This window comes from Sphaeroforma arctica (assembly GCF_001186125.1).
Source record: "Sphaeroforma arctica JP610 unplaced genomic scaffold supercont1.823, whole genome shotgun sequence".
Classification (NCBI taxonomy): Eukaryota; class Ichthyosporea; order Ichthyophonida; genus Sphaeroforma; species Sphaeroforma arctica.
In genome coordinates this window covers 11,811-24,066 of record NW_014039735.1, presented here as the reverse complement: position 1 = coordinate 24,066, position 12,256 = coordinate 11,811, and the positions used below count along the sequence as shown (strand labels likewise).

Here is a 12,256-nt window from a genome sequence, read left to right as displayed (position 1 = left end):
AATTATACACACACACACACATATATATATATATAATATATATATATATATATATATATATATATATAAGTATATATAAATTTATATATATATATATATATGTACACTTCACTGTGTACGCGAGTGTTGCTGGTGCAATACATACACGGATTGATTTTACAATTCAAGCCGAGCACATAGGATGACATTGTATTTATAGCAAAATTTCAATCAAATCAAATATTTTCTTCCGCTGATCACAGATAAGCTCCTACTTAAAAAATGCTCAATTAATTTGAAGCGGCTTTAATAAATTGGCTATTGTGTGATAACCAAGCACTGGGACCCCTTGCCTTTAGCGTGCGCCGGCCACCTTAAACATGGGGATGCCGGGGTTTTTCTGTTTGTACGTGTATTGTGTGTCGTGCGTTGAGCCCGCATATACCCTCCCCATTCCATCTAGTATTAGGGTTTCAGGGTTTGATGTTGTCAGCTCAGTATGCACCAGCCCAATGAGGGTAGGTCGCTATTGGATTCCTCGATTCCTCGTTATCGCCACTAGTGCACAAGTGTTTCATGTTACAGATGCTTTCTAGGAATTGCCTAGAGGTGTGTCCGCCCAAGTTGCCAAGTACTGAAGAGCGTGTAAACTACTTATTTTACGAAAGTAGAGTGTGCTAAATACTATATAGACTACAATTAGTAGAGCTATGATACGAATACTATATATATACCTAAATGTATCCGGTGCGATGCCAAGATGGGAAGAGTGATTATAAGTACACGTCGCAAACATCCGGTACATTCTCACCTCCACCTTGGCAATATATTTACTATCCATGGACTACCTAATTATGTCTGCCCCTCTGTCAAGTTCAGATGGGCGTGTGTAGCTAAATCCCGCGAATGTATCGTCCATCTTTATCTCCATACTGCGGCGATCGTCGGGCGTCGGTAATGGCTCTTGCACAAAGTCTGGATCGAAATTGCTCAGATCAAGAGCCCCGTCCTGTAAGTATACAAGCGCGAATTTAACAACATGAGTTGCAGTCTTACGGAATTACAGGCAATAATTACACATCCTAAGTTGGAATTCCGGGGATATAGAAGCACACACTTGTCACAAACAATTTGGAGTAGGGCTTGATTGTTTGGAAATACAATTTTAGAAGCTCCATTCTCACACATACAATAAAGCTCTTTTTCCACGAACACGCACTAATATACTTGCAGCTAAACAGCGAAGAGTGCAACATGACAATCACAATTACTGCGCGTGACGAGTCGACAGATCTATATCGTAAGGCTAGTGTAGTGATGCTACTCTGCGCTCTATCTGATTGTATGTGTACTAAATAATCGCGCATATATTTACATAGGGAGGCATATAACGAACAGGGTATATCGATTTCCCAAGCCCGAAAAGTACCAACCTGATTCGATACTACTGTAGATATGGTTCACTCGTACTAAGTGCAAATGTATAGAAACGACCTGATCTTCCGACATCTCAAATGGAAAGAACAATATACACCGCGACATCGTGCAAATAGTACGAAGCATTTAATTAGTGCCAGCGGTGTACAACCGAGAATGTCAACACCTATGTTCCCATACATTCTCACCCGATGGAACATACCACATGCAGGTTATAAGGCGGCTCATACTCCTTACGGACAAGCTTATCCCAGTCCGTATCCTTCAAGAACGCGTGATTCTTTACCTCTTCAGCGAGCGTAGGCCCACTGCCCAATCGTTGCAGAGGGTCTCTGATGAGTAGCTACAAATTAGAGGGGCGTATGGCGTTAGAATAGTAAAGAGTTTTTGGGAAGCAGATTGTACCTCTGATCCTGATTCCCCACTATGCTCTTGAATTGGTGAGAATCGAATCTAAACCTCTTTACCTAATACCCAATCACACTTCGAATTCCAGCAGTAGACTCAGACCACGCAATGTCGGTATCGACAACCAGAATAATGAGAAACTAGTACATGGCTACGTACATGTGTATACATCGGGCAGAGAATACTATATCCTCTTACGGTGTATACCTTCGCAAAGATAATTATGTGCCTAACGTTGGGTAAACCTGCGCTGTGTTCCCGCAAGTAATGTGACGATAACAAACCACACAACACACATTCGAGCGAACATTGTAGACGACAATACGACTAAAACACACATGAACCTGTTATTAAGGTCTCACCTTTGTCAGGAAGTCTTTGGCATCGGCCGAAACGTAATTCGGGATTCTGGGATCGGACTTCAGGATTTTGTCGTATAGCGTCTGCGATTACAGTGCCAGGGGCGAATATATGGTTCGTTTGAACGAGAGAGCGAGTATTCGTCCGGTATACGAATGCGATACCGTATTGTAAAGAGTGGCAAACACAACGTACGAAACAGACACAGATTTCTACTAACAATACCCTGCAGTTGTGTTGCCAAGCTAAATTTGTATTTAATCGTGTTGATGTGCGAGTTCATGTACACATATACACACTCACTCATTCACACGCACACATAATTATATATATATATAAATACAAATATATATATATATATAAATATATATATATAAATATATAAATATATATATATGTATATATAATTACAGATTGATGAGCTATGCCCTCGTTAACGAAATCCACAGGTACATAACAGCCGTCAATCGCAGCTATAGTTGTCGTATACAAAAATGAATATCATCCCGTTTGCGATAGACGTCCTTCGACGAACTATAAGAAATAACTAATATCACATTTGACACAATTCAATAGAAAAAGATGAGAGAAAACTATTTCGAATTATATAGGCAGCCGAACTGTTTTCTTTATCGAGACCATACCTTGTAATTTTTGGAGTAGAATGGCGGCAGGCCTACTAGCATTTCGTATACAACAACACCTAAAATTTGGAATAGAGCGTGACCAAATTTAAAATTCGTTTCGATTGGACTAAATCAGATCAATTTTACCACAACCACTTCTTGACTATTTCATTGTCCAATGCAATTGCCCATGTAACGTAGGAATGTGGGGATGTGCAGGTGTCGGAAGCACAAAGGTGTGCGACTACGAGAAGTAGCACCGTTGCCCAATCTTAACTGTCTCATAAACATCAACTCCAATCCCAAACACTATCAATCCACGGCAACTCTGCAACCCCAGTACAACCACACAGAAGATAAAACAGATATGGCCCCACAACACAAGCGTATAAAGCACCTTGAAGTACGTGACAAACACAAAACCTAACCAAGCTCTACCAATCCACGGCGTGTCCGTAGGGCTACTTAAACAGTACCTCCACTCTACAACCCCAATACAACCCCACAGAAATACCACCACAACACACAAGCGCAAGCATACACAAGTTCGTGAAGACCCCAAACAGAACGCAACCCTACCAAGCTACGGTGGTGTGTCCGTAAGGCGGAATCAACAGTGCCTCTGACTCCTACTATATATATATATATATATATATATATATACATATATACAATACATACATACATACATACAAACAAACATATATATTAAAGCATAGCATATCACATTTGACTAATCAACCTACCCAAACTCCACCAATCCACGGCGTGTCCGTAGGGCTGCTTCAACAGTACCTCCGGGGCGAGGTAGTCGGGTGTGCCACAAAACGTCTCGGTCCGAGCTGCCTCGTCTATATTCTCTTTGCACAGTCCAAAGTCTGTGAGGGCCACGTGACCATCGCTGCACAGCAGTATGTTCTCTGGCTTTAAATCGCGGTACAGCACGCCGTTCTTGTGCATAAAGTCCATGGCCGAGACGATTTCGGCCGTGTAGAAGCGCACCCGCGTCTCCGGGAAGCTTTGCTCTCTCTGTGACGAAACACATAACAGCGCGATAAATTAGGGTTAGGATTCTAATCGATAGTTAAACAGTATGAATCTAGATCAACAAACATAAATGTCTAATGACATTTCATGAATCCAAATCAACATGCATATATCTAATTAATTTCAAGATGAATCTAGATCAACACACATATAACTAACTAATGAAATTTCATGATGAATCTAGATCAATATACATGTAATTATTTAATTAAACTTCATGATGAATCTAGATCAACATACATATATTTATCTAACTAAATTTCATGCGAGAACGCAGCGACAGTATAGTTACACAAACATTAAAAGCTTTTTCTGTGGATCTGCTAAATGCACAATTGATAAAATGACCACGCTACTCTCACAGCCTCTATCAGATAAGCTTAAGTATCGGTGGCGGTCATATAACACCCAAGTACACAAATAAACACAAGATCTTGTGTGTAAATAATGTGCAAAACTGTGAAAAACAAGATCACTAAACTCGAGGGTGACAGACAAGGCTAAGTTCACCTGGAGGTGAAAAACGAGTTCTCAGTCATAGACAAATTCTAATACCTAGTCACGCAGTTAGATACATCATTTCCTGTGATAAACTGCGATGTGAAAAGATGTGGAAAAATAGAATACAGGCGTTTCACGTGAAAACTAGACTGGCGATCCATGGTACACGATGGGCTAAGTTTACCTGAAGGTGAAAGAAAAGTTCTCCGCCATTGATATAGTCCAATACAAAGTACAGCTTGCGCGGGGACTGGAAGCAGTAGTGCAGACCCACTAGAAAGGGGTGGTGCAAATTCTTCAGCAGCACGTTACGCTCCGTCATTACATTTCTGTATTACGAGAAAAAGGGGTGTAAGACAGGGCGAATACTCGTTGATAGCAATTTTACCAAAGTCTTAAATTATGTGTAGGTTACGCTAGAAATTTTATAGTGTATGCAAAGTCCATACATACACGTGGAACAGTCGTGTATGAAAACAATAAGTGAAGTGCACATACTAGTGGGGAATTGTGTATTAGTATGGATATGCGCCAGCAGAGATCCGAACCACGCCCATAGAGCTCACCTTATTTGGTTCTTTCTATTTGACTTCTTTTGAACCTGTCGCTTATCTAATACTTTAATTGCGTACACCAGTCGCGACGCCTTTTGTCTCGCCAGCAGAACGCGCCCAAAACTACCTTTTCCGATTACCTGCAAAAAATAAATGAGAATTTGGGTCTTTGATCCAAAAATAAAAAATCGATAAAAGATGTCGAAGCATGTCTACCTACACATCGGAATATCGTCAACCAATGAAGCCAGACATTACTACGCATACAAAGATACGTATCAAAGAATACAATAACCGCTCCGGTACCTTTTTTCCACTCCACATTCCTATCAAATCTACATTGGCACGGAATTATCCTAAGCTCTGTGCTCGGTACTTCCACAGGCCCAATGGGAATACGTTAGATGCCAACAGCGTGTACACACACCTTTAAAAGATCGAAATCATCGATGCACACAGAGGGATTCTCTAAGCCACCCAATTCCACATTGGACAGTGCGAATTCATCCTCCACCTCAATTTCCTTCTCTTCTTGGCGGGCCAACAGAAGACTGTAGTCCTCCTATCATGAGGATGAGACAGGTCAGATTAATGTCTAGAACAATAAATTGAGAAAACGCCCGACCACCACAATCATTTCATGATCCATTGCGAATTTGCATCCTGACCGCAAAATGTCTATATAGAGCTCGCGTTCATAGTTTTTGTGAACTTCCGTAGCCTGGACGATCATTTTTAATCACTTTCTTGATATCGCGGCTACTCCCACTGCAAACCCTTAAGTCTACTCGAACAACCCCTAGTGTATATGATTCAGGGTTTTGGGGTTTTTAGCAGAACCAGTTGAGTGCCAAATACAATTCTGGTCTGGTTGGATTAGGGTCTGGGATACCCATCCCTGATACTGCTACCTTCATTCTGGACAGTCAAGCGCAGGCGATTTCTGTTGCGCACGAGATACACCACGTACTTGTGCGTACACGCGTCAGTACTGGTTCCGCATGAAATATGGCCATCTCATTAAAATAGACGGCAAACACCACGGAATGCACAGTGGGGTAGAACTATCCAGTCGCAGTACGGAAAAGAACCCATTAAGACAAGCGCACCACGCGCTGAACATATTACATAGGCCCTGAGGGCTATACACCATAATCGACTGTATATCACTCGATAAAGCCTAGCAGCAGATGACATACAACAAATATATCAGACAATACAAACAGATACTACAGGAAAAAAATTGTGTACGTGCCTGTTTCACCTCGTCGTCGTGATCGCGCGAACGCCGGCTATCGTCTAGAAGGAATCCAAACACAGCGTGGGAGTGCGCAAGCTTCTTATCATTTAAAACTGACTATAAGAGTCCATCAACAGGGGGTTTAGATGCAAAAAAAAAATGAGATGTTTGAAAAGAGGAAACGGTAATGGCGAGTGACTGGTGAGCGATGACACTTATCCGTGTGTATGTGTATGCGAAAAAAAACTCTACGCCAGCCACTCTGCCTCTCAACCGTTTCGACGGGCGAGAACACCCATGGAAAAGCAAAAGACATTGAGCACATTAGCGTTAAGCAGATGCATCAGTGTGCTACATCCCGTGTCTACACATATAATAATCGAAATACTACCAGCACACAAACACTGACGTCGATGCAAACTGGCCCTGAACACAATCTCCACCTATACGCCAGCAGTATACATAGTTCAATAGATACTCAATCAGACAGGCGAGCGATAAACGCTACAACACAGTATATACCAGCAGTACAAATGGTCCAACAGACACTCAAGCAGACAGGTGAGCGATAAACGCTACAACACAGTATAGACCAGCAGTACAAATGGTCCAACAGACACTCAAGCAGACAGGCTAGCGATAAACGCTACAACACAGTATAGATCAGCAGCACAAATGGTCCAACAGACACTCAAGCAGACAAGCGAGTGAAACACCAAGCGCCGAGGCACTAATATGCGCTACTGGCAACTTCTCCAGTTAAGCACTGTCACTGACACCAATCCGAATGACACTACGCTTGGCGCTTCCATTATGGCCAGAATTTACACCATGTGTGAACCACAATACGAAAAAAACCCATGGTCAACTTAGAATAGCATACACTGATTGCATAGCTACCAATATACATATTCGAATCACAAACCTTCAGGTACTTCTGTAGCCCTTTCCGCCTCGTATTGATGAACACGGGGTCGAAGTTATCAAATATGTATCTTTTGGCGGGCAAGTTTGGCAGAAGTGTATTCGGAAAACGTTTCCCCAGTTTATCATGTAAACTTCGGAAGTCCGAATAGCGTCGGTAGATGGCAAACAATTGGTTTTCCACTGACACAACAATTTTGTATACAGTATACCGTTTTCTCCCTGCAATCACACAGGCAAAAAAAAAAGGTGTGTGGGGGGGGGGGGGGGTAGTCAGTATAACAATGACAAAAGAGGTCAATATAATTGGTCTATGCACAGGACCGTTTTCGTGTGTATGTTTTGTTGTTAATTCTTTGTCTGGCTGCCAGACGGTAGGACAACCAATTGTAAAAACTGAAAACTGAATTCATATGCAGCACAATTGGTCACAGCGAACCGAATTCCCAACTCGGATACATCTATGTAGACCTATGTGTATGCAGAAACCTATCAAACGATGGAAACAATGGTCTCGTGAGTAAAGCACACGTCATTTACGGCACAGAAACGCTGCCAATGACATACGCACGGACAAACACAATATGACAATAGATTTTTGTTCTACACCCGAACATACAAACTAATAATAAGACTACTACACCGCGAAACGTAGGAATTCAGTATACACATCACATCAATGATATACCTTTACATATACACAAATTCCGACACAAGTCAAATGCGAAAGCCGACCAACTTTCACAGTATATATAGACTACACATGTCTGGCCCCAAACACCTTGTTGTATGCGCGAATCCACAATCACAGCATCCTGCAGTTTCTTATTTTTCTTTATCGTGTTTGTCTGCGGCTGTGGTGTCTTGGCTCTCTGTGCTTCCTCCTCCAATGGGGTCGAGCCGTTACTCTTCCTTAGTGGGGGACATGAGGGCGGTCTCGACGAAGGCCTAGATAAAAGGTGGTTAGGATAAACATTAATACCAGTATGTGGAAAGATGGTAAACTGTGGTTTAAATAGACTTTGGGGGAAGGCCAGAGTATAAATATAGGAATATGAAGATCGAGGGTATGTCTCTGGTGGGAACAGAAGATAAGCAGCATGAATTCCAAGGATATCGAGAACTGCAGTGTGAAACGTAAAATCAGTCAGCACACGTAGCTACACATATCTCGATGATGGCATCTTATATACGCGCAGATACGTATGACGCACATTCATAATTAATATATGAGCTCTTCGAAGTGGGTCCTCAGCGCTACACAAGAAGTGGGCGAGGCTTTGAATTCCAGGATGATGAGTGTCAGGAACAGTCTGGCATCAACAAGGGTGCTACATATAATTCGTGAATAGTACATTAATAAAAGCCGTGCTAGTAACGGCCATACTTGATACGATACGTACAATTTAAAGAACGAAAGATAAGGACTGGAGCCAAAACTGTTGTCACGAACGAAGCCAAAACAAAAGTGAAAGCCAGCATGCAGACATCATAGTTTTCATGAAAAGCTTCGATTGAAACATATACTCGAACAATCTAAAACACACACAAACATATATATCGGGCCCGCTTGGCGCTAGTATCGGTTTAATATAGAGTAACACAATCACAGTCTGTCAACGCATAGCATAGACAGTAACACAGATGAGATGATATACGAGCTCGACTCTCTGGCAATCTATTTTGTACGTATTTTCAAGACATGAACCATTCATGTGAATATGAATATTAATGTGGTCTGCTAGAACACTCCACACGCTTGGTGTGAGACCTCTGAACCGATTCATACGCCCAACTACTGAACTAATCATCTTGGCTCCTACACAACAGCGCAGATCCACGTGAGCATATATATACATACCTGTACAGACACTTTCCGTAAGTTCGAATTGCAATTGCATACCTGGTTTGGGACCCCTGCTTTGATCCGTGCGCCTGGCTTTCGAGCAATCTATCTTGACTTCTGTACATTCCACTCGATCTGAGTTGTTGTCCACGGGGTCCGTGACTCCCGTTACTGCTGCCACTGCTAATGGGTATTGCACTCGAACCAGTGGTCATAGGTGGGTCTATGGAGGACTTAGTGACAAGGCCGGCTGCATGTCTGTCGAGTTCTGTAGCGTGGCCGGATGGCTGATGTGAGTAATACCCCCATATATGTCATATACGTATAAATATACTCGACCGTTTATACAAATCCATACATATACACACATATATATATATATATATATATATATATGTGTGTGTAGAATAGCATATATATATATGTATGTATATATAGATAGATATATATATAAATAGTAAATATATATATATACTCTATATATATATATATAGATATGGATATATATTTATACAAATATATTTATGTGTGAGTGTGTGTATGTATATGTCCATATATATGTACATATATATATATATACTAAAATATATATATATCCTAAAATATATATATATGTATTTATATATAAGTGTGTGTGTGAGAGAGAGGGAGTGAGGGTATAAATATATATATATATATATATATATAATTATATTATATATATATATATATATATATGTGTGTGTGTGTGTGTGTGAGTGTGTGTGTTTGCTAGTGTGCGTGTTAGTGCTAGTGTTAGTGTCAGTGCCAGCGTGATTGTGTATGTGCATGTGAGTGTGTGTAAGTTCATATAATTGCTTTCAATCGATTCGTGCCGTACGAATGGTCATTTTAATTTTACCTATAAAAATTTCAGTTGTAGGTCAGACCAACGAGCAGGGGTTGCGAACAGACTATATACGCAAAGCATTCCCGATGTCAGAATCGACGCTGAAGATTTTGACGAGTCGATCACACAAAGTCTATGAGACCCCCAGTGCAATATACATATACATTTACTGGAAGTGCGTTCACTAAAACAAAATGTGTGCAGAATGGTGTGTACAAAGGAACCCCTGCAAATGATTGAGACTGAACAATGCTCCTTCACACGACATGAAGACATACCGTCATCTGATAAGACAATGTCCTTGAGCTCATCGTCATTCCTATCTATAGGGTAGTCTTCATTATATACTATATCTGCGCCGCTAAATCTTTCCTCTATATTTATACTGCCTCGATTGTTTCCATCATTTGAATGCGAATATGTGAAAGTAATTGCACTAGGCATACCATTTTGATTAATTTCCGGGCTGTCGTCGACTGTGATACTCTTCGCATTAGCTATAGCAATCGTCTTATTGTTACCACCTATACTTGTACTGCCTGACGGTTTTTGCTTCTGTTCGTCACTTAACTTATCATTGTCTACTGTATGCAACGCACTCACAACATGCGCAAAGTTCAGAGGTGAAAGCCTGGCTGTCTCCATTGTACTATTCTGTGCGGACACCGTCGTCGTATTTGCGGGTGTTGTATTTATGCGTATGTTATTGCTTTTATTCGCACTTGCAAAGTGCAAATCCCCTACAACCTTCAAACTACTTGTGCTGCCGGTTACGTCCCCTACCATGCTGTTGCAATGGTATCGTAAACGGGGTTTTTCGATTGGTATATATCGACTTGGTCTATAACTTATACTAAAGGGTGTATTTTAGAAAGTCATCTACATCCCCACATATGTATATACACGCTTAGTACACAACACAGGTCTTCGATTATCGTACCCGTACTACCCGTACTACCCGTACAAGAGTACTTTAAAAAAAAGCTATGCTCTCATAATACCAACAAGAGAGAAGCGAGAACTTGAGGAGGCTTTCTCTCTTTTCTTTTTTTCTTCGTTTAAAAAAAAACACACAAACAAAAGTGAATAATTTAGAGGGCTATGACAAAAGCTTTACTTTTTTCATAAATCGTATGTACCGGTCCCAGAGCGTCCGCCGTCCGGATTGCTAAAAAATTCTCCAGCAGAATCAGAATCACACCCCGATGGGGTCTGTGCTGCGTCTCGCGTCTGTCTGTGAGATTCATAAATATTGTGCACAAATTCGATAAATAAATGAACACCAAAGAAAGTACGTTTTCGCACACACGCAAGATGAGAGAAAAAGCCTGAGACCTGAGTTCTGTATTTTTACTGTTAGTTCAAACGTAAGTCAAGATTCTCCTGCTAATTGTGTTGATCTCGATGCTATTAGGTGCACATAATCGGATTTTTCAGACTAATAGTAGTCAATTGACAATTACCCTGAGCAATTATCACGTTTTGTAAGCAAATAGCAAATCGGAAACAAGGAGAGGCGAGTCTCAGCAGCGAAATGACTGGATCAGAGTTTAGAATATAGTCATTTTCCCCAGGCTATTTTTGTGCTGATTGTGGTCATTCAGATTATGTACAAGGCATTTTATTTTATTTTTCAGCTTTCTATCACATGCCCTTTTCACTTTTTCATACAAATTAAAGGAAAAAGCTGAAACCTGTTGGGGTCTCGGAGCCCGGGGGCCCGCCCCCAAGTGGCCCCGACCTTGTTTTGGTCTCTTGAGTCTTGACTCTTGACTCTTGATCAGTCTCTTGACGGTTGAGTCGGCTGTCGGGTTGACGCTTCGGTTTTTGATATGTCGACATGATGTCGGTTTTTTCTTCGAGCCCTGATATCGATTCCGACAGGTCTGGTTGATTTCAGACACATGTCGGACATTCATTATCCCTCCAATACTTTCCAGTTTCCGATACGAGACTGATCAGTGAAGTCAAGCCTCCTGGAGTCCTGGTTCCTGACTCCTGAGACCTGTTCACTGCATTTATATTTCTGACACGATCTGGTTGGCTTCACAGTTCCAGAAACTATCGGGCACACATTTATTTATTAATTTCAAAATTTATCGGACTCGCATTTTTTTTTATCCCTCCAATACTTTCTGACCTGTCTGGAAGTGAAATCAGGTTAAGAAAAAGGATTTAAAAAAAGGGGATTATTACATATGTATGAACTTCACATTGCACCCCTGCAGGCTGTAGTGCCTGGAAAAAAGCGTCTATTTTTTCAGTAATTTGAACCCGGTTCAGTTTTTTTAAAATCGGACAAGATTAAAAAAATTGAGAAAAATAAACAATATATAAATTGTATCATTAGTAACAGTCTTCGACGGGCGCATGCCTGAGCGGTTAAAGGGTATGATTAGAAATCATATGGTGTCCCACCTCCAAGGTTCGAGTCCTTGTGCGCCAATATTTTTCACCAAAGTGTAA

General features: G+C 41.1%; 1 protein-coding gene and 1 non-coding gene across 3 annotated transcripts; one reads left to right on the top strand and one right to left on the bottom strand.

Annotated features, from left to right (window-relative positions):
• Window positions 1–268: 268 nt before the first annotated feature.
• On the bottom strand, window positions 269–10,713 carry SARC_08765 (the record flags this gene model as incomplete). 2 transcript variants are annotated; one of them, XM_014297244.1, is made up of 13 exons in its annotated part: window positions 10,237–10,713; window positions 8,980–9,190; window positions 7,858–8,024; window positions 7,078–7,298; window positions 6,168–6,269; window positions 5,340–5,474; window positions 4,925–5,052; window positions 4,543–4,687; window positions 3,557–3,839; window positions 2,829–2,887; window positions 2,187–2,267; window positions 1,619–1,759; window positions 269–988 (listed from the first exon to the last, which is right to left on the bottom strand). In XM_014297244.1, the coding sequence occupies exons 1-13, from the start codon at window positions 10,574–10,576 to the stop codon at window positions 824–826; spliced, it is 2,178 nt and encodes a 725-aa protein (XP_014152719.1). In that variant the 5' UTR covers window positions 10,577–10,713. The 2 variants fall into 2 exon arrangements, with proteins under 2 accessions (XP_014152719.1, XP_014152718.1); XM_014297243.1 differs by lacking the exon at window positions 10,237–10,713 and adding an exon at window positions 10,069–10,226 and having other exon boundaries at window positions 824–988.
• A 1,441-nt stretch (window positions 10,714–12,154) lies between these two features.
• On the top strand, window positions 12,155–12,236 carry SARC_30199. Its single transcript has one exon. It is a non-coding gene; the product is annotated as a tRNA-Ser (tRNA).
• The last annotated feature ends 20 nt before the right edge of the window (window positions 12,237–12,256 follow it).